Raw genomic sequence first — 23,049 nt, 5'->3', positions numbered from 1 at the left:
GTAGTTTTTCACAAGTTAACCTGCAGTAATACTACATAATTATTAACCATGAGTATTAACCTGTGCTACATTGCTAAATAACTGTTTTGTTGTTAGAAAAGAGAAGATATGAAAAGAAGGAAAGTACTGTCCAGTATAAGAAAGATTAAACATTTAAAAATTTAAAAATGTGTGTATGTTGCAGACACCAGCGACCGGAACGGTCCCACCGCCGGTGCACAAATTGTTCCGGAAGTGAAGCCGCTGGCGCTCAACAGTCGACCACACCCATCATTGGAGCCAAGTTATCCACCAGATCTTCACAAATCATCATGGAAGGAGCAGCAGCAGATGAGGGAGGAGTCTGGGTCAGACTGGTCAGACTGTAGCAGGGAGCACGGCCAACACGCCACCCACCAACACCATCACCACCACCACCACCACACCTGGAACAACCGCGGGAGCCGGGCCGAACCGCAGCGCGCCCACGCCTCGCCGGACCACGGCAAGGCGGCCGGCCGGCAGCGGGCGAAGAAGTCGGAGGAGAGCGGCATCGCCAGGATTTTCAGGACCCTGAGGCGGGACGACGGGCGCGGGAGGAAGGCGGGGAGGCAGAAGAATCCAGAAAACTGCCGGCGCCGGGGCTCCCTGGACAGGTCGCCGGGCCGGGGGCGGGAACGCTCCCCCGACCGACGCCGAGCCAAGTCGGTGGACCGGCGGCCGGAGAAGGCGCGGCGAGGCGGGAGCTTCCTGGCGGAGGTGCTGGCTCCTCGGCGCTCCTGCCAGGAGGACAGCCCTCTGAAGGAGGCCTCGCTTCTCCCGCCATTCCACAGGGACCCCAGATTCCACAGAGACGCCGACCCGGAGGAGGAGGAAGACGCTCTTCCTCTGAACAGGGGCAAGCTGTTCCACAGAGCATTTAAAAAGAAAGGTAACCTGCTGAGGGATGGGTCGCCCGAGAGGGGCGACAGAGAGAACAAGTTCGCGAGAGACCGATCGCCCGAGAGGTATTACAAGGCGGAGGCGGGGCCACAGCAAGCCTCGCCCCACAGGAGCTACGCAGACGAGGTGACTGCACCCAGACTCATGGAGTACTACGGCACTCTGAAGTCCAGTTCAGGCCGCTGCCCCAATAAACAGCCCCAGCCCAAGAAAAGGCCCTATGAGAGCCACAAGGACCTGAGCGTCTGACCAATCGCCAGCTGCGAATCTCCTCATGACACACCCCCTCATCCGCAGAAGAGGTGGAGCTTATACCTTTGAACATCTTAAGTTTGTTCATTTTCGACAGAGAGTCAGTACATCACCCCCAAAAAGCAGAAACACTGATAGTGTTTTCATGGTTTGTTATTCATTTTGTTTTGTAGTTTTTTTTAGCATAGTAGAGTTTATCAGAATTTTACAATTACAAAAAGAAAATAATGTGCCTAACAGAACCATACATAGAGGTTTTTAATCAGAAGATGGGCCATTTTTAACAGTTGTCTGATTGACTTGATTAATTTCTTCCAGAGAAAGCTAAGGTGCGCCAAGTCACTGGCACTGTACTGTAATTGGTGCACTGATTTATGCTGTGCATAGCTCAAGGGTTTCTGCGTCATTTATCTCTTACTGCATTGCCATTGGTTTCCACCAGAATATAGCACAAGCCTGCATCATTTTGAAAGCTTGTTATGTGTACACATTCAGAAGCATTCTTTTCAAGAGGTACAATACAAAAAAGGTTATATATATATATATACATACGTGCATACAGTGAGTTCTATAATGTTCGGGACAAAGACATATTTTTTCTTGATTTGGCTCTGTACTCTGTTGTAGTTGTCAAACAATTCACACGTGGTTAAAGTGCTGATTCTCAGCTTTTATTAAAGGGTGTTTTTACACATTTTGGTTTCACCATGTAGAGCAGTACTCTTACAGCACTTTTTATACATAGTCCCCCCCCATTTCAGGGCACAATAATATTTGGGACAAACGACTTCACAGGTGTTTCTGTCAGTTGCGTTCAATTGCTTACTTAGTGCGGGTATAAGAGAGCTTTTAGTATCTAGTTTTAATTCTACCCTTTTGATTACCCTTGGAGTCTGTTATTGCTGTTTGTCAATATGAGGACCAGAGTTGTGCCAGTGAATGTCAAGGAAGCCATTATGAGCCTGGTGAGTGAAGGAAGACCTCTAAAAATGACCAAAGAATTTGCACCATAATGAGGAAAAACCCCAAACCGCTGTCTAACAGTTCAGAAACGCTCTTCAGGAGGCAGGTGTGGATGTGCCAGTGACTACTGTCCACAGAAGATTTCACAAATAGAAACAGAGGCTACACTGAAAGATGCAAACTACTAGTTTGCAGCAAAACAGGATGGCCAGTAAGCACTTAAAAGAGCCTGCAGCGTTCTGAAAAAAGGTCTTGTGGATAAATGAGACCAAGATTCACTTGTATCAGAGTGATGGCAAGAGCAAAGTGTGGAGGCCAAGGGGAACTGCCCAAGATCCAGAGCACCCCCTCCCCTCATCTGTGAAACATTGTACGGCATGTACAGCAGCCACAGATACTGGCTCGCTTGTCTTCATTGATGATGTAACTGCTGATAGCAGCACCAAAATGAATTCTGAAGCATACAGAAGCATCTTATCTGCTCATGTTCAACCAAATGCCTCCAAATTCATTGTATTCACTGTAGAGATCTTATTTGGCTTACCAGGCTATTTGTGATTTCTGCGCTCACCAGTGCTCTTTCTTCTTATTGACCTTCCAGTTTATTTTGTTTAACCTAAGGTTTGGCCTATGTCTCTGGCAGTTTTTTGGCTGGACCGAAACAGGGGGGGCCAGCCGTACAAACGTGAATGTCTATGACTGACTGACTGAGTGATGAAGTTACACTATTATTCGGCCGAGTTATGACCTCACACCATTGGTCGGCCGGTCCAGCCATATACTAGGTTTTGACCTGGTCTTGTTTCCTTATTTCTCAGCCTCATCTTGGCTTCCTTGACTTGCATTCGTACAACCCTGGTCCTCATGTTGACAAAAACCAATAACAGACTCAAAAAGCCAGAGTCAAAACTGGATATGGAAAGCTCTCTTATACCTGCACTACTAAGGAAGCAATTGCACACACCAGACTAATCCGAAACACCTGTGAAGCAATTTGTCCCATTTATAAAAAGGGCTGTAATTGATACACAATGAAACAAAAATGTATAAAAATACTATTAAATAAAGTCTGAGATGGGCCACTTCAACCACATGTGAATTGTTTGATTACAAATCACACTCAAATCAATAAAAGAAGTCTTTGTCCCATACATAGTGGAGTTTGCTGTACATTTGATCCTCTAATGAATTTTACTATTTATTTTTTAAGAATTCGCACAGAAATGAGCACATGTTAATTATATGGGAACAAGAATGCTTTTCAGTCTTATATAAGAAAACAACATATTTTTCCTTGTTACTTACTGCATGAGTCCAATGTGCAGGAAGTGGGCCTAAAGAGTTAGCAGTCTGCTGAAAAAATTCCAGCTCAAAAAGATTTCTGGGTTAGTTGAGGAAATAACTGCTCATTGGTTTCTTTGTTTTTGTTGATTTTCCACAATGATGCCTGTTAATGAAATGCAAGAACGGGATAAGAAATTACTCTGTTGTTTGGCTGCATTGTGCTCAATACACTGCCTTTACTGTCAACTTCTAAACACGTTTTTGGGTTTCTGTTTGTTCTTTGTTTTATATAAAAGAGGAAACACAGTGCATCGATACCATCATCTATCAATTTCGACGAACCCTACTCCTTACCCTAACACCACACGCTGTGTTTTGTCATGTTTATCACAGCTAAATTATGGGAAATGAGGGTAGCTAGATCAACCGCAACATTAGCTTTTTTTTTTTCAACCCGACAACCAAATAAAGAAACAACTGTACAGTGAGCCCAGGCAGGCAGAGCTCGGTTTGACGACTGCATGCCTTTGGAGTCCAGAGACATTGAAGCGACGTTGTGTGTTGTTGAGTCTGCTTTGGTAAGAATTCCAGAAGAGTACACCTGCCACGCTGAGCCATGCCACTTCTGTCAGACCACTGGATTATGAATGCTGCTTACGATGTATTTCTGTGTGTATACTGTATGTATAATATGTTTCACTAAAGGAAAAAAAAAAAAAAAAAAGATGCGAGGTCACAAAAAAAGCATCTCAAAAAAGTTTAATCACTGTCGTCACCATGGTACTGTAACAAAGTTTAACGGCCAGCCATTATCTGTACAGAATTAAGTATGTAACTAATAGCCTGTTTTGGGGGGGTGGGGGGGGGGAGGGAAATGTTGCCTTTTTTTCTTGTATAAAAGAGAATTTATGAGAAACCTCATCTGTGAGGAATGTGATATGTGTTTATATTTCTGATATGGAACAGTTGATTCATGGGAAATATGTTAGAGTACTCTGAATCAGGTATGTAAAGATGTTTTAAAATGGAAGATGGTATTAGTCAATCAGAAGGTCTTTTTTCGTCTGTTTGAGTATTTCTCTTGATGGTGAGCCTGCCTTTGTATTATAAAGCACTTGTATGCAGTCTGTGTTCTTTAAGCATTATTTCTTGCAATGTGCTGTAGACATATTGCTATATTCTGTGTTGGTTAAAAGCAGTACTTGTATATGGGCCAATCTTTTTTATAAAACACTATGCATATATAAATACTACATTGTTCATAGCTTTATTTGACCCATGAAGCTATACATAACATTAGTCGAAGTACAAGTAGATGTGGACTTACCTAGTAAAGCTTCTTTCCTCCAAATGGATCACAATGTATATGTAGCTAAAAAAAAAGAAGTCTGTGAATGCTATTTTTATTATCAAATAAAAGTTTTCCATACAAATTTCCAAGTGTCACATTGTAGCATTGTGGGTGCTAACATATAATTTTTGTGGTTACATTGGATTTGCTCAAAGTAATTAGTTAAAAGAACCCACATGCAATACATACATTTAAACACATTTAAAAAAAACATATATATAACTGTATGTACACACCGCAAGAACGACATGTACACATAATTTACAATTGCCAGGCATAATATCCATCTTTTGCCCTCCAAAATAAAACATACAAACTGTAAAGAAAAGATGAAATGCCAAAATAAATTGTCCTTTCATTTCATACGCAGTAAAATGTTCAGGGTTTACTCAAACGGTTTATAATAAGTCCAAGCAGGACAGAAAGAAAAAGTGCACTGGATGATGGAGACTTAAGATTCCTACTGTGCTAGAATTTTCCAGAACCAAATTCATTCAACATGGTGAGAAGGAACGGAATGTCTCTCAGTGCTTTTAGCTCATCTTTCATCCGCAATAGCCGATGAAGTGAGGTTGGATGCGATCATCAAAGTATTTTGATAGTGTTCTTCAGACCAGTGGATGAGAGATAGATGGATTCCCTCTCAAATGGTGCCTGAAACAAAGCTATTGTTTTGCTTACACCCACAGGTTTGAGTGCTTACACAAGCACTTACTTGTCCTGCAGCCTTGATTAATAGCATACATTGTGCACTCTCTCCAAAGTCTTCAGCAGTTTCACATTGAAACTCCCCAAAATGCATATGTACCCGCAATAGCTATCGCCCCCTTTTCTCACCTTTCATTTCAACTGTATGTGCCGATGTTCTTTAAAAATTATCTGTCCTGTGGTTGAAATCATCAAACTAATCTGGACAAATTGGACATACCCTCAGAGTGTGTACACAGTCGTTGTAAAACATTAGGCACTGTTTTAATTGAAATATTTGACAGATTCTGTTTGTTTTTATCTGCTATCTAGACTATTTAAAAAGGAAGAATCCCTGTTGACAGACTGGAAGACAGTTAATGTTAGCTAGCTAAACAGCACAGCAGATTTTGTTTCGTATGGTAGCACTGAATTATAGGTGGGTGCACCCATAACCAATTGCAAGGGAACAACTTGTACAGTTAGAGAACATAGGTCAGGGGTCCCCAAACTATGAACCATGCCAGTGTAACGATGTAGGCTGAATCCCCAACCTCTGGTGGCATCCCTCTCTTTCCCAGTTCTGGTGCCATTGTGATGTATCAACCACTTATTGCTGGCTAAAGAAGTTATTATAGCACTGCAAAATAACTTGCAACTAAATCACAATTGCTATGTGCATACGTAGCAATCACTAGCTACGTGGTCACTTAGCAGGATCACACTAGTTAGCAGGAAAGTCTATGTACCAGTAATTTCACATACATTTGCAAAACTGAATCTTCACAGTGCATTCAAAACATCAACATTAGATAAATACAATATTTACATGATATGCATTGAACCAAATTTAATATGGCGTTATCTTCTCGCAAGCTAGCTATATTTGGGCAGCCAACTACCTAATGTTAGCAATCATAATCAGAACTGCTATGTAGCAGGTATGTAGCTAACATTAGCCATCGAGTGTAATTCATAATTACCCATAATTGTGCTAGCTAGCTAGGTAGATAGCCTTGTTAGCTACCTTTATATTAAAAAGCATGCTCTTTGGCAGCACCTACATCTGTGAAAAAACCTCACAAGTGAAACTTCTGAAAACTCCTGTTGGATATCTAGTTTTTAGATTATTGCCTTTGAGAGTGAGACAATATAATTTCATATTCCAAACTTGCTCATGGTCCATGGAATATTGAATTGTTTTTAAGCGGCCTGCTCTGTTTGACATGACCGCAGGAATGCTGCCTGTTTCTCTCTCTCCCTCTTCCACGGGCATAAAAAGGAATGTTTTTAGGCAATTAAAAGACACACTTGAGGGCCTTATCTATGTATAAAAATCCGAGGTCTGGTGTCTCCTTTCCTGGAGAGTCTAACTATCTCCAAAGAGATGCAAAACACAAAGCCATTTATGGAGTCAGGGGCCCAGCATGACCAACAGAATACCATAAGGATTGTGGTTTCCTTTTTTATTGAAAATTTGAATACCAATCTGTGACATTCAATTGAAATCATCAATTGAAAGTCTTAATGTCTATGTAGATAATGGTTGCTGAGGCCGGCCAGTTTCAAGTGGAGGTCAGCATGTTACGACTGGCCATGTTGCATGGATAATATTTTGCCTGAAGATGGAGACTGCATTACTGGCTGGACTTAACCATTGTTGCCTACAACTATCACCTTTGTTCTTTAAAAGCAGTAGTCAATTCACATTTTTGTAGAGGTATTCAATAGCTGAGCTGAATTACCTCCTAACACCCAAGTGAAAAAATTGTGGACTGAAGTGTATTCAAAATATAATTTAAGTATACAAAAATGTTTCATGTTTCCTTTTTGAAAATGTACTCTAAATATGATTTGATATAATCATATTTAAAGTATCCTTTCAAAAGGGATACTAAAGTACTCCAACAAGTAATGAAATTAAAGTATGCTTTCAGTAAGTATACTACTAGCACTTTGTTTCCATCCCGGAAAAGTGAATTACACTTTTCTAACACCTATTCAGTATCCACTGCTGCCATGTTTAATTGTACTGTTCTTTTTGATTTATTAACTGTATTGTTATTTTATCTGTCATTGTCAATCATGGTTTTATGTATTTCCTTTTAAATATATGTATATAAGTCTATGTATATTTTTTAATTATTCATTTGAGCAGAATAAAGTTGTGTGTTTCTCCTACTTCTAGGGTATTTGTTATGGAACACAATACACCTTGAGAGTACTGAATGTGTACCAGAAAATGAAGTACACTGTATCTTAGGTGAACTTTCACCTATACATTCCTGCCCCCTTGCCCAATACATACTGGGATAGGTTTGATAAAGGTTGATAAAGGTCTATCCAACAGGTTTCCCTGCCAGTCAGTGAATTGGTGACTTAATTGATTATTTATATCTTGGATAATAATTAACAAATTAAATTAAATAAATATATTTTACATGTTGGATAAGTGAGGGGTTTTAACTGTAAATGCACTTGTGTTCTATATTCAGAATGCTGAACATTAAACGGGTGCTAGTTCTTAAAAAGTGCGGGATTAGGAAATTGTCATATCTAAACAGATTATCGCTTCCCCAACACTAAAACGAGATCAAGACTCTCAGATGAACATTTACATCAATCATTGAGACGGGCTGTGACCAGAATGGAGACATTACATTTCTTACTAGCCAGATGCAGGCCCACAGTTCACACTGATTATGAACATGCAGAGGAAAGCTCAATGCTCTTGTTTTAATTGCAATATTTAATGAAAATATAAGTATGATAATAGTAATGGTCTTTACGTACATCTATCTTATTTGAAAAGTCTTCCTTAAATAGGCTACAACTGTGTACTGCAGCCTTTTAATTACTATTCAAGTTCAATTTTAATTAATACCCACATGGCAGTAGATCAATGTGAACTCCATGAGCATAACGATAAATAAATAAATTTTAAATCAACCAGGCTAGCCTTAATAAATAAATAGATAATTAGTAAAAATATCATCATAATAAGTTGGCATGACTCAAAATCCATTTCTATAATAACAGACTCACTCCAGCCCATATTATTTTCTATCTACAGCCCTACTTAAGATCAAGACTGAGTGATCTGGCCCTGGCAGATAAAAGTTTGTGGACCTCTGACTGACTTCCAATGTGGCAGCTTAAGTATAAACATGAGTTTCACATATTTGTACATATGAAACGCAGTAAATGTTTATTAAAAGGTAATTGCACCCTAGATCAGTTTTTTAGTGGTAAACGTGTTGTATGCCTACTTTATAATGAAACATTTTAATCCATGCCATTATTTCAACATTTCTGAAATAATGTAATTTGGCAGAAAAAAAAACTGGTAGAACTCGTCCTGGTGCTGCCCTCTGTTTGAAAAACGCTTTCGGCATTCTGCTCTGGCCCCGCCCCAGTCATGACATTAGAGGCCCTCTCTGGAAGAACTACTACGTCACGTAGATGTCAATGAAGATATCCAGCCAGAAAATTGTTGCCGCCCACAAATTTTTAAGTTTACTTTTTAATATGACAGAAGACTGCTGGCACCCGATTTGCCAGATTGGTTTTGGCCCAATGATTTACAAACTCGAGAAACATGGCAGCCTGTTCATAGAATTTGTCATGTTCCTCCCAATGAGTCCACTAAAATATGTTTCGGTAAACATTTAAGGAGAGATCAGATTCATATGATCAGATGATCTGCAACACCTAGTTTCACAGTTTGATCCATGTCTCAGGTGCAACTATGCTGTACAAATTAATTTTCATATAGAATACTTCATGCAAATGAATGGACACACATAGGATGCATTTTTCAAAATTCTGTAGTAGGTGGAGCCAGGGTGAAACAGTGAGTACAATTACTCTTTAAACATGTAACTGGGAGCAAAGAAACAGAAAGATAATCTTACACAGATGATCATGCTTTTTATTGTTTTCAGCGTTTGCCAAAACTAGGGGAATGCATTAATCCCGTTTCACACATCCTTATGTGGTGAAAATAACCAATTTCCCACTCATCAAGCCAAGGAGCCTTAAAACCATACACTCTATAAAGACAATTGGCTTGGTCACGTTAAAGGTCAACATTTAAACCAGCAGATGGTCTGCTTTGATGTCCAAGCAGCACATTCATCTCTTCAGTCTCTTACTGTGGAATACTCACAGAGAAATTTAGCATGTTTATATAATTAGATATGAGTGTTTATTTCAATATTTAAAATTATGTGCAGGCAGTGTGGATGAAGGGGCTTTGCTGAAACATATCAAACATATGGCACTTTATGTAGGCTAGAAATAATGTGCATTATGCTATATACATTTTAATAATGCATTAAATAATCCCAACAGACACTTCACAAATATGCTATTCAGTGAAATTCTATACATCTTTACTTTTCCTCTATTACTACACAAGAACATTGATAATACCAAAACAATTGATATTTTTGTTTGGGAAAACTATTTTTTTGTCCTTCAGCATGCCCAAGCACCTATTTCTAGAGTGGTGGGGGACAGTCTCCCTGAGACTTGGAAAGCAGCCATTGTCCCCTTAGCTCGGGGCATGTGCTTTTAGCTGAATGGGCTAACATGCTTTTCAGGCTTTGCAGGGGTGTAGGTGGGTATTCAAAAACAAAGCTCACAAACAGGGACAAAAAGATGTTTTACAGGATGGCTGCTAAACACGCCATAAGTAGGGCCTCCAAAAATGACCACCCGCACAACTGCTCCGTGCAGGGCAACCATCAAGCCCAATAACTCCCATGGCATGACTGCCCATGCCATTGCATATCCATATAGTTGGGAAGAGACATTGTGTGTTGAAGGCTTTCTTTGGTTTTCTCCCGGCCAGATGTAGCAAAACGTCTAAAAGATTACTCATCAGATCAGATAAATCTTTTCCATTGCTTAGCAATCCAGGTTTTGTGCTACCTACACCAGGTTATGAGTGCATTAACTTTGCAAACAAATGGTATCTGAATGGCAGCTCAGCCATAAGTACCAGAATTGTGAAGCTCACAACATACAGGTTTTTTTTAATTTTTTTAAGACTGGGTCACAGAAGGGTTCAGTCAGATATGTGGTCATTTTGAACCTGCAGTCAGAATTCAGTATAAGCCTGGTGCAGTCTAGGGTCTGAGGTGTGACTGTTGATACTAAAGTTGAAGCTTTTGCCTTTAGCATCTTATTCCTCACCACTACACCATTTGTAGTGTATCAATAACCATTTTAAATGAGGGTGAGTCCTTTTAGGAGTCAGGATGCATGACTGACAATATATTGATAGTGTTGGCATACAGTATAAATCAGCACTTAGAGCAACTGAACCAGTAAAGGGTCCGAGCATAAGCAATGGATAAGCAAGTACTGTTGCCAAATGCTACTCTGCTCGTTCCTTAAACAATCTTGTTTAATTAATTACAGAATAATTTGTTTGCCAAGTTTTTTGTTTTTCTGGTTTGCAACGGACAGTAAGCTGAAGATCTGTGCTGGAGCAACCTCCGTTCTATGCAATTACAATGTCATCATGAAAACCACCACAGCTGAAAGGCTAGGTGACCTTGAAAGGTTGTTGCCATGGGAACGTGAGAATGGATTCTGTGCGGTAGAGTCCAAATCTGATGGAAGCCACAGGAGCACGCTGAATGAGTCAGTGCAATAAATGAATGAACGCAGATGTCATGGTCACGTTTTCAACGAGGAACATTGGTTTCGTACCAGCCCTCATAAAGCCTCTGATTGATGTAACTTCTGGTAGGCTATGCGGGTGATGTTTCTCAGCACAAATGCCATTCTTTCAAGCACACTGGGAATGTGTTTGCAAACTGGAAATGTAAGCTTGAATATGGAATACAGTCTGCGCTTGGCTGTTGTTTGTTAGATATGACTAAATCACTGGAAATCTGGAAATAGATGTTCCTACACTTACCCAGAAGGCCAAGGGATAAATGTGTATTTCAAGTGTGATAAATATTTCTGAATTATGACCTCTCAACATTTGATATACTGTTTTACATTACATACGGTAAACTGCATTTCACGTTTTACATTACATATGGTAACCTATATTGCTACTTTTGTCAGTATACAAATCTACTATATGTTTATAAACTACTTTGTAAGCCAATTCAGTCACACACAATTTATTAAGTAGATATACTGAATGATTGTGTGGTCAAATGTGTCTTTCTTTTGGAAGAAAAACAAAACACCAGTATCAGAAATAAAATCAGCTTCCATCATAGTCCATCATGTTTGAATCCTTCCAAAAAGCCTGTGGTACCCAAAATGCACTGCAATGTTGATGACAGTATTTGGTATACCCTTGGTTGAGGGCCAACAGAGTATAATTAAAAAGCAAATTGAGCTATATCCACCATCTTGGATCGATTTGGGTTCAATACAGCTCATCTCCAATGTGCCCGTGCAAAATGGTTTTTAGTTATCCCTGTGGACTGCTTCCTGTTCCAGTCCCTTTCTGCCTCTTTTTGCTTAAAAAGCAGATTAATCTAATGCATTAAACATAAATTCCATAAACCACCTGAACAAAGTTTGATATAAATACAGTGCAGAAGTCATAGCTTATGCCTTCATTGCTATGGCTGGCCACACTTAATTAGAAGCTTTATTAGAAATTAAGATTTTCTTCTTTGCCTCCATTTTAAATCATGTTAAATCATTGTCATTTTATCAGTTGCATAGTAGGCTACACGGAGCTTGAGACAACAGAGCCTACAACAGCTGTAGCTCGCCAGGCTTGACACTCTTTCCCCGGCCCTGACACTCCACTGCTTAAACTGCTAATCAAAAGATTTTACTTCCATTAACAGCACTTCAAACTTTACTTCAGATCTTTGCTTTTCTCCACCATCTCTTTAAATTGCCTGCAATGGAATTCCAAGCTCCCTATATGGTATTTTAGAGACATCGATTTATGTTAATCAAAAGTTCTGTGAATGAGCTTTGATTGGTATTTATCAACATACGCACTTGGACACTGCTGAAATTCCTCACTATACCATTACACATAATTAGGTATGAAGGGTTATAATACGATTGACCCTAAGGTACCTCACCTTGTGCTTACCTATGTGGGTCAGAGCTTAAAACACTCTTAATACGTCTTATAACACTTTCCATAAAGTAAGGGGATTAATTAGTTGCCGTTGCATTTAAGTAACATTGAATGACCTTGAAGCAAACTTGAGCAAAGCAAGATTCATTCAACCACATAAAATATATAAAAATAAGCCCCGTCTGGTGGTAAATTGTTGATATTTTTATGAAGTGGGAAATACCTTTGCAGCAGATTTGTTAGGATGTTTAACCTTATATGTGCTAACAATTATGGCAATGGGGCAGAATGAAAATCATAGCCAATTAATGATTCATTTTCAAACAATAATATAAAATTATTTTAAATATTGGAAAATTATATTTTTTGTGATGTCAAGAATACATTTGAAAATGATTTAATACTGAAGGTACTCTTATTCAAAAAACAAAAATGTGCATCATTTACAAATATCATCATTTTACATTATTGTTTGAAAATGAATAATCTTAAACATTTGCTGCCTGATTTGTGTCTCAACCTATTTCCATGACTGATTGTAAATATGAATTTAAATACCATTACATAGTTGCCTCCATCTACTTGAAACAGAGTATAAGAACAACTTAACTCATTTTTTAAATTGCAATTTATTTCACATATGGTTGATTACATTGTCTCTACAATCTCAAATAAGCCAACAACATGGAATCAAACTGAATAACACAGGACATTTTCCTTGTAAAAGAAAGCCTTGCTATCATGTTGACTATTCTGTACATACTGACATCACATTGACGACAACCAGTATACAGGGCTAAGCCTCTGTGGTTGTGTAAAAAAATCGTAAAACGTCTCTGAAATGGTAGCGTTTAGCGGTTTCAGTGAGCATTCGCGGTCTTCGTGGTAATATGCCGTGTTCTGTGAGACAAGGTTTATGCCGGGGAGACAGAGGACACAGATGAAGCCTCGGTTTTGGAAGCCGTGGTGGACGCTCCCTCCTCCTCTTCAAAGGGGTTCTTTCCGCAGCAGAGGGTGGTGATCATGCAGTTTCGGAACTGCTTGTTCATGCAGATGTAGATGAGGGGGTTGTAGAGGGATGAACTCTTGGCAAAGAAGGCTGGAATGGTCATGAAAACGGGTCCAAAGCTGCTTCCCTGGTGGGTGAAGATGTACCAGGCCACGCTGGCGTAGGGCACCCAGCAGACCAGGAATGAGATGACCATGATGACGACCATGCGGGTGACCTCCCGCTCGGCCCTCTGGGTGGTCTCTGACTCCTGTTGCTGAGCAGCGGCCTCTTTGACGGTGCACACCAGTCGGCCATAGCAGAAAGTGATGACGGTGAGCGGGATGGAGAAGTGGCAGATAAACATGTAGATGACAAAGGACTCATTGTAGGTCTCAGGGTTTGGGGTGTAGTAGTCAATCCCACACGAGCACTGCATACCTTCAGGAATGTACCGAGACCAGCCAAAGAGAGGGGGGGCAGCACAGGCCAGAGCCATCACCCAGGTGAACGCAACGCCCATGATGGCATGGTTCTCACCAAAGCGGAAATTGCTCATTGGCTTGCAGACAACCACCCACCTCTCAATGGCCAAGACGACTAGGCACCAGAGCGCAATCTCACCGCCGAGGGTGGCGAAGAAACCTTCGATGTTGCAGCCGGTGGGGCCGAAGACGAAGTAGCCGTGCATGGAGGTGTACATCGTGGTGGTGAATCCGCCAAACACCATGAAGAGGTCGGCCACAGCCAGGTTCAGCAGAATGTAGTTCAGGGGGGTCCTTAGTTTCTTGTGTTCGATGGTGACATACAGGGTGAGGAAGTTGATGGGGAATCCGGCGATGATCAGGAAGAACATGTAAGCAGCCAGAGCTGAATAAGCCCATGGTTCTGCAAGGTAGTACTGTGGATATTCGAACGGACTCCTCACCACGCCGGTGACATTTGACATGGGGACGTAGAAGTTAGGTCCCTCTGTGCCATTCATGGTTGCGGTTCGTCAGTAGTGGTCAGCCCTTCAGCAGTGTTGTTTTGTCAGGCTGAGCAGGAGAAGCATGGACCACAAAATAGACTGGAGCCCTAGCCCAGCTGTTTATAAAGGTATGCACTGGATTAGTCTGACGTTCTAATTTGTCAGCAGACTATGAATTAGGCCACTGGTTTAGAAGTAATCCAGCCGCCAATGAAAACATAACTGGCCACTCATCAGCTTATAAATTTTTCACCTTCCTGTCCTTATCAGCGAGCTCCCACATGACTGCCTAATAGGACTCTTATCTATATGAATACTTTTATTTTACACTGTTAAAGTAAAGTGCTACCAATCCAGGAGCCTTCAAACATGAAAAGGCGCAGTAGATGTTTGAAAATCCCAAGAGATTTTTCCTCTTGGAGTTTTGAAACATCAATGAGATTTTTTTCTGTCATAAAGAATGGGTTTCAGAGATATTTGAGGTACATTTTCTCTGTCAGAGAATGGGTGTTTTTAATATACTGTAAAAAAAAGTTTCATTATTTGCATATTCATTAATAATTTATATAGTTTTAATACTTGTGCTTCATTAAACTTTAAATTAACATATTATCCAGTTTATTAAAGGAATGAAAAATAGATTATGTTGTTGATCTGGGTATTTTTAAAGAGTTCATTAAATTGCAGAAAAATACAGACGAGAAACAGAAAATAAATTCTAAAATTAGGAGTTGCAGGCAGAGGGCAGCCAGGCATCATAAGGAATATGGTACATGGCCGCCATATTATCAACCCATGTATGTATCGGTCTGTACAATGTATTTGAATTTCAGGGCTTTGTGACAAATTACATTTTTAAAATAATTTTTCCCCCTGTTGTCTCCCAATTTTACAATGGCTAATCATATTCATCACTAGTGCTCATAGCTGCTACCTCCGCCATTTGGGTAAGTGCAGAAAAACATGTGCTCTCTTCCCACCACAACTTCTGAACACACAGAAGTTAACAAGTTGAGCTCACACAGACATGAGCCAGAGAAAGACACTGAATCTCAACAGGTGGACTAGCAAATTCGGCCAGTCGGGGGCGCCGGTGCACAATTAAGTGCCGTCATCCTTGCCTGACTCTCTCCTGCTCCCTGCCCAGCTGAGTCTCTCCTGCTCAACACTAATTGTGTGTCACCCTGTGGGGCTTTCGGGTAGCTGGCAATGACATGGATGTGATACCAGAACACGCCTTGGAATGAATGAGGCACCCAACAGCCCATAAAATTATCACAAATGGTTGAACACAAATTGCTCGTGCCTGCCATAGGAAGCTTAAAGGAATATCTTTGAACTGTGACCCATAATATATGTTATTATCATTACAATCATAGTTCAGTTAAGGAGGTTGTGTTTTTAACATATGACAATGCATTGAGCTCTTTGGCATCAAATATTATGATAATACAATCAATGTTATGCCACACTGCAGCTACATGCTGTACCTAGATAAATGTCTTAAATTGATTGGATTATGGCTGGGATGTCATTAGAAGCCTAGCAGGCCGGGACCTGCACATAGGCAAACATGGTGTGGCGGTGTAGCGCAAACATTTCAGCCTCACACCATTGTCAGCCCAAAAATTAGGTTTCCTGCCGCTTGGCATCAGTACGCTTCCCTGTAAGTGGGAGGGTACAGCCATGCTGTTTAAAGCACAGATTATCTCTCAGTGTATTTTTACGGTAAACCCAGTGGTGGGCCATGACAGGGGTTGAAGGGAAATCTAATATTAAAAAAAGGATATTCCTGTATAAACTCCCCTTTTTTTGTACATTTACACCAGTCTCATTTAACACTTGTTGCATTGACTTCACTAGTTAAAGTAAACACGCATTTGGACAGTGGGTCCTGGGTTCATAATGTTTTGGAGGCACTGCTGTACAGAACAGATTCAAATGTGGTAGGGGTGTATAAATAGTGAAATGACTCCTTGTGTTATGGCAAATGTATCCCAAGTTTCAGTAGATATGTGAGCCTGTCTTTCAAAATTAACACTCAAAAATCCAATATGGACATTTAAAAAAATTGTTTTATTTAAAAATTTTAATTTTCAAATTATCGTTAACAATAACATAGGTTATAAGAAGAAGAAGAGGAAGAAGTAGAAGAAACTGGCTGCTTATACAATACTGTAGGTGATTGGCTTACAGATTACACAGATACAGGAGAAGCAAAAGACTATCTAAGCTGCCATAACAGGGATACTCAGCAATTTTATAAGACATCCCGCATTAAAGAGATTTGAAGATTATAGTTATACTGAGACCTGCTTAAGAGGGTTGAAAAGGCCCCCTCCTTGTGGTGACTTTAGGCAGAACAACTTTATTGCCATAATTGAGAAGGTTTATTTTTTTTCCTGTTTTATTTATTTTATTTAAGTAAAAGTCTTATTAAAGTGTGGTTGCATCAATTACAAAATATGATACAATAAAATTTGTATTTTAATATACAAAGATTGTAATGTCCTTTGTTAAAATACTTCAACAAGAACACGAGAAGGTAATTACATTTACCACTAAATATTTTCTTCTGATTTACTACTTTAAGGCTCACTTTTTTATCCGACTATATACTACTGAAAAAAATATTTCACTTATCTTTGGTTAGAAATGATTGTGAAGGCACATACTCTAAGTTTCAATTTAAAATTTAAAAAATATGGAAATATGGAGCAATGCCATTTTTGCACAATACGGCATTTATATTCAATTTTATACAAATTCAAAATGGGTAATATTTAATTTTATATATTTTGTTACAGTAGTTTTTTAAAAGAGAGGTTTTAGGTACTAATTGTTAACATATAGAACCTTTTTATAAAGGGGGCTTGTTTTATAAGTGTTTTCATAATTCCTTAGGCATAAACACAATACTATATTACATATAGTAGTATGTTTTAGCAGACACTCATCCAAAATTACAAGCAAACCAAAATACAAGTGCAGGGTTAATGATTTAAAAGAGGGGTACCTTTATTGGCAATAACAGTGCAACAGTAGACAGCAAAATGTCCAGTGTTAATTCAAAGCTGCCAGAGTACATACAGACACGAGTCCAGCAGAGACCATGAGTACTCTAAGAGTTGATTCAACACTGAGTTACGTTGTTTGTGTTAAAATGAAATATAGGTTTAGCACAATCAACTATGTTGTCAATCAGAGAGTCGAATGACTTACATTAAACCTTTACACCAGGGTTCTCAAAAACTAGTCCTGCATTGTCTGCTGGTTTTGTGTAGTTTGCAATAAATCTAGACCTTGGAAACAAAGTTTGCTCTCTCTTTGGACAATTGCTGACTGAAATGAAATTAATCACTGGTATGAGCATGTAGCAGCAGCTACTCAAAAAAATAAATAAAATAAAAACAGCTGATGCCAGGTAACATTCTGCAGAACTGCTGAGTCAATTTCGCCTCGCAGACCCATTTGAATGATACCGATCCATCGTGTCCAACAAGCCAGGAAGTCAATCGTGCCAAATAAAACCCTCAAGAAATCTAGTTCAACTTGGGAAATGAAAAATGCCTGCTGCCACCACAATTGTGCACCATCACACAGGGAAACATGATGTTGACTAGCCTAAATACGTTTTATAAGTTTTATGGTCAAAGAGAAAAGGGTGTTTTTACCATCTTGGAAACTACACTACAACTTGATCAATTCTGTATCAATGCTTGCTTATCAATAACCAATGTGAAATCTTGATTATCCATCCATTTCCATTTGCTGAAGTTGCACTACTCCTGTTGAACAATTTTCGCCATTGGGTTGTGTAGTAGCATTTAGCCAACAACAGCATACTAAAATATTGTGCCCTTTTAATGAAATAGCATATAGATTATACTGCTATAATGAACCCTTTGTTGATGCAAACTATTTTGTAACTTGCAAACTAACTGAAACCCTATATTAGTAAATTACATGAAAGCACACCCAGTATTTTTAAATGCAAGCTAAATGCTGCGAAAACATCTTTGTAAAAAGATTGGTGTTTTGACACCTTTGAATACAGACAGTCTGTAATCTCTTAAAAAAGGTTATTTGTTTTGGCAGCTGGGCCAGTGGAAATAGGTTAAGTATTTAAATTGCATGGAATGAAAAAAAAAAAAAAACATTATTAATTGTTACCTATATTTTCACATCACATTTTTTCTGAGGAACAGTAATACTGGTTTTGTTTCTGTTTTTGCGCCTGCAAAAATGGCTTACATTTCTGGGTTTTTGTTTTTGTTTTTGTTTTCAAGGCTGGGTGGAGGGTTAACTCCTGTGAAGTACCATCAATTAATCAGTAGGGGCAGGAAGTACATTTGGTATTTTTTATTTCTCCTTTATTTTACCAAGTGAATACCATTGAGATTTCCATCTCTTTTTCATGAGAGCCCGTTTACACATAAAACAAGGTCTCTAATAAGCTCTTAAAATCATTTAGAGGCATAAAGTAGTCCAGTTTAATATTGTTCTGGAGCTGTTTCCAGGACAATGGGGCATAAGAACTAAAAGCCATCTTTCCAAATTCTGTGGTACCGTAAAAAAAGGCAAGCTTTGTGAATGCAAACCATAAGAATTTGTCTTCCAGCTAAAAAGGCAAGTTAAATAGTAAGGGAGTTGCCCTATAATTGCTTGGTAAATAAAAGTGTACCGATGAAACAATCTATGAAAAACTAAAGACTCTTTCATACAAATGACATTGATGTGTAAGAGATTTATATTTGTAGTGAAATGTAAGGCACCATAATACACTATGTCAATAGCCTGCAGTATAGAAGCAGATGCATCGATGTAAAGAATATGACCACGAATAAAAAAACCTAAACTTAACCATAAGCTTTTTAACAAGATTGTCAATATGCATGTATAGAGTTAAACTACTCTTGGAAATCTTGAACAGCTCTATTCAGGGAAACAGCACAGAAGTATAGAATTGTGTCATCTGCATTACAAAGTTTGAGTTCTTCACAACAATCAATGTTATGTAAACAGTGAACAGCACTGGACCTTGACTAGACCCTTGTGGTACACCTTGGGGAATTAACTTAGAGGATTATTTTTGAGCATCTGCATGAACACCTATCACAATGATTTTCAAACCAGTACAATGTCATTTAACACCCATGAGGGACCAATTATAATGCTGTTGCCTTATCTAAAATCTGATTTTGCTGGGCTCAGTATGAAATTAGCCTGCAAGAAATATTTTAGCTGGGCATTAACCAATGACTTCATGACCTTTGCAAATACTGCCAGCTTTCAAATGGGATTTAGCTGCCAAAATCATTTGGGTTTGGGTCAAGAAATCTTTTTTTGGATCTATACCCTTCAAAGTTTTAAGTACTTCAGTCATTGAAATACACTCAAAAGCAAAACCAGAATCTGAGGTCCCATCACAAGCAAACATGGGTATTGAAACACTAGGTCTAGGACCATGGTATATGTGGTCAAATCAATACCCAGCAGAAACAAGTGTACAGTGAAAAAATCATTGTTTATCCGTTATCAGCTGGGAATTATGAATCACTTGCTGTGTGAGTATCAAAGAAACAATAGGGTTAAGAGATGTAATGGTTTTCCTAAATTTAGCAGAGTTAATTAAGTTATCAGAAATGAGTTGAGATAAAATTCAGATTTCATTAACAATACTTTTATGAAGAACTGTATTTTTTTTATTTTTTTTTTTTATCTGCACCCCCGCCCACAGAAGTTAGACATTTTCTCAACAAGTTAGACCTGCCCAAGTTAGCTGCTGGGGAGTCTAAACTCATTGATAGTCCAGATACTCTTAAAGAACTTAATGTAGCTCTACATTCAGTGAATAAGAGTAAACCACCTGGCCTGGATGGGTTTTCCCCAGTCCTACTGGAGATATGGGGCAGTAGGACCTCTCATGTTGAACTCCTTCATACACAGTTGAAATTGTGATTTTCCATAGAGAGCAGAACACACCCTTAATTGCTGTACTGCTGAGGAAACAAAAAAAATGCACTTGACTGTAGTAGGTATGGACATCTATCACCCATATCAACTGAGCTGAAATTATATGCTAAAGTCCTAGCGTGCTTCCTTGAACCTTGAATGAAAAAACGTATTCATTTGGATGAGACAGGGTTCATAAAGGGAAGGTCAGCTTCTAACAAAGTCAGATGCCTCATTCACGTAATCACGTAAGGATCTGAAACAACGGATCATACTGCTGCACAATTTTCTCTGAATTGTTTCAAAGCTTTCGATAGATTAGATTGGGACTGCTTGTGGGTAGTAATAGAAATTTTTGGTATCAGTTTTTGTTTCATTAAAATGATCAAGGTTCTTTATATATCCACTGTAGCCATTGTTAAAACAAATTGTATTCTCTCCAAACCTTTCCACTTATGCCGTGGGTTGAGACAGGGCTGCTCAATTTAACCTGCTCAGTAGAACCCCTGGCTCAAATAATTAGGCAAGATTCTCAAATATCCCCAGTTACAGTTAAATATTCTGTAAATAAAATCAGTCTTTTCACCTATGACATTCTGCTATACTTCTCCAAAACACAGGAATCCCTTAACTGAATAATAAAAAAATATTCTGGGAACTTGAAACACTATCAGACATAAAATAAACGTGGAAAAATCTGTTTTAGTTCCTTTAAACACATTGAAGTGCACTACCCCCATCCCACCCACAATCCCTGTCAAATGGCATAAGGAAACCTTCACTCTGCATCCAGGTATCAACTTGACATAGACGTTATGTTGAAAGAAAATTACAATACGATGTCACGTCAAAAAAGCAAATACCTATGATTTTATCTCTTAACCTTCCACTTCAGGCTCAAGTTTCGATCGTGAAAATGAATATATTAGGAAGGCTTCATTTGTTTTCCCCTCCTTCCCGTTCCTCTCCAATAGATTTTTTGAACTTGATACACTTTTCATGGAATTATAAGAGATGCTGAAACTTTCAACATTACAGCCCCCTAAAGAACTTGGTGGTCTTTCTGTCCCCGACTTCAAACAGTATAACTGGTTTTATAAATTATTTTATTTAAACCCTGAACACTCTGGTGTTTTCATGAGAGGTATATGTTCTGATGAGAGATCCATCCATCCATCCATCTATCAATCAATCACCCATCTGTAACAATTACCATATTCTTATTGATTCCAAACCATTTAATTATCCCTATGGTCAGTCATTGGAAAGTTGAAAGATATTTATGATGAAGGGTTTTCAGGAATTGAAGACGACATACAATCAACTGGCTGTTCATTTTTTTATATATTTATGTTTGAGATCCTCTTTAAAAGCATATCCATCAAATATGTATCATGGGACTGCCCACTACCTCAACACCCAATTTCTAAGCAGATCCTCAAACATAATCTACTGGAATGGTGGTCAATATATACAGAAAGCTTGTATTAATACATTGGAACAAACTGGGTGTTACAACTGTATGGGAGAAAGAGATTGGCACTTATGATGTTGAGGTGAATTATTATTCTGTGTGTTTTAATTGTTATCATCCAGAAATCCAGCACACCAATTTATACACTTAAAATGTATTCACAAAGCTTATGTGAATCCTGATAAAAGATATCAAATGAAGCTGATGCAGTGTCCTAATTGTACTAAATGCAATAAGGGAGCACATTTGGATATGTTTTCATGGGTGTCCATACATTACTTCCTTTAGTCCAGTTTTTCCATATATTCTTGCAGAATCACTACACACCAATATTGCATTCCTGCCCAATTTATTTCTCCTCAATGACATCCCCTCTCTTCCTCTAAAAATGTTTTAAATGTAAGGTATGCTTTAACTCTGCTCGGCTGCTTTAATAGCCACTAGAAACTATTTTGTTGTCACGAAAGGCATCCCCAGATCCATTAAAGGGAGATGTGTGGCTCTCTCAGTTTCAAAATATTGTTTTGATAGAACATTCAGTAGCTTGTATTAATAAATCATGTCCTTCTACCATTCAAGCTTGAGACAAAATGTCTCGTGAACTAAATACATTGTATAGGGTAAATCTCCAGGATGTCCAAGATGTTATTGTATTTGTGCTTTTATTCTTCGATTATTAATGTCAGATTTTCTTTTTATTCTAGTATAACTCTGTTGGTATCTGAATTATGGTTGTGTGCTGTTTATGTTATGATTTGTCTACTGAAAAAAAAAATTGATCACAAAAAATAAATTAAAAATTAGATTTTGACTTCCTTATATACAAGCCTGATTTATTACAGGGATGGTGAAATACAGTCCAGAGAGAAGAGGAATTTGATTCCCTGGCTTTAGACCAGGCAACATTTCGTTAATTAATTAGTTCTGAAAGCTCCAAGGAAAATCAAGCGTTGTCTCTCCCTTTAACTAATTAATCTGCAGTGGAGTGCCTTATAAACAGTATCCTCAATTTTCTGGTTTTCAATCAATAACGGCATTGTCTGTGTGCTGAGCAATAGCATTAGCTTGTTAGCAGGTCTTTTAATAAAAATGTATTTTCAACGATGAGTTATACTACTATGGACAT

The 23,049-nt window shown here is 38.7% G+C and overlaps 2 protein-coding genes across 9 annotated transcripts in view; one reads left to right on the top strand and one right to left on the bottom strand.

Moving 5' to 3' along the window:
• Window positions 1-5,689, top strand: part of LOC135234595 (membrane-associated guanylate kinase, WW and PDZ domain-containing protein 1-like) — an 88,445-nt gene extending 82,756 nt beyond the window's left edge. For 6 of the 8 annotated variants that reach the window (XM_064299351.1, XM_064299353.1, XM_064299355.1 and 3 more), the window contains one exon: window positions 185-5,689. In XM_064299351.1, coding sequence (XP_064155421.1) covers window positions 185-1,170 — 986 coding nt within the window. In that variant the 3' untranslated portion in view covers window positions 1,171-5,689. The remainder of the gene's footprint in view (window positions 1-184) is intronic. The other 2 variants (XM_064299357.1, XM_064299356.1) reach the window with 1 other exon arrangement.
• A 7,457-nt stretch (window positions 5,690-13,146) lies between these two features.
• Window positions 13,147-14,599, bottom strand: LOC135234594 (rhodopsin, freshwater form). The gene has a single exon (XM_064299348.1). It carries the CDS (start codon window positions 14,507-14,509, stop codon window positions 13,451-13,453), a length of 1,059 nt encoding a protein of 352 aa, XP_064155418.1. The 5' UTR covers window positions 14,510-14,599; the 3' UTR covers window positions 13,147-13,450.
• Window positions 14,600-23,049: the final 8,450 nt, after the last annotated feature.

The sequence above is a fragment of the Anguilla rostrata genome, chromosome 11, assembly GCF_018555375.3.
Source record: "Anguilla rostrata isolate EN2019 chromosome 11, ASM1855537v3, whole genome shotgun sequence".
In the NCBI taxonomy this organism is placed as follows: Eukaryota; Metazoa; Chordata; class Actinopteri; order Anguilliformes; family Anguillidae; genus Anguilla; species Anguilla rostrata.
Note: the sequence above shows the minus strand (reverse complement) of the source record. Positions and strands in the feature narration are given on the sequence as shown.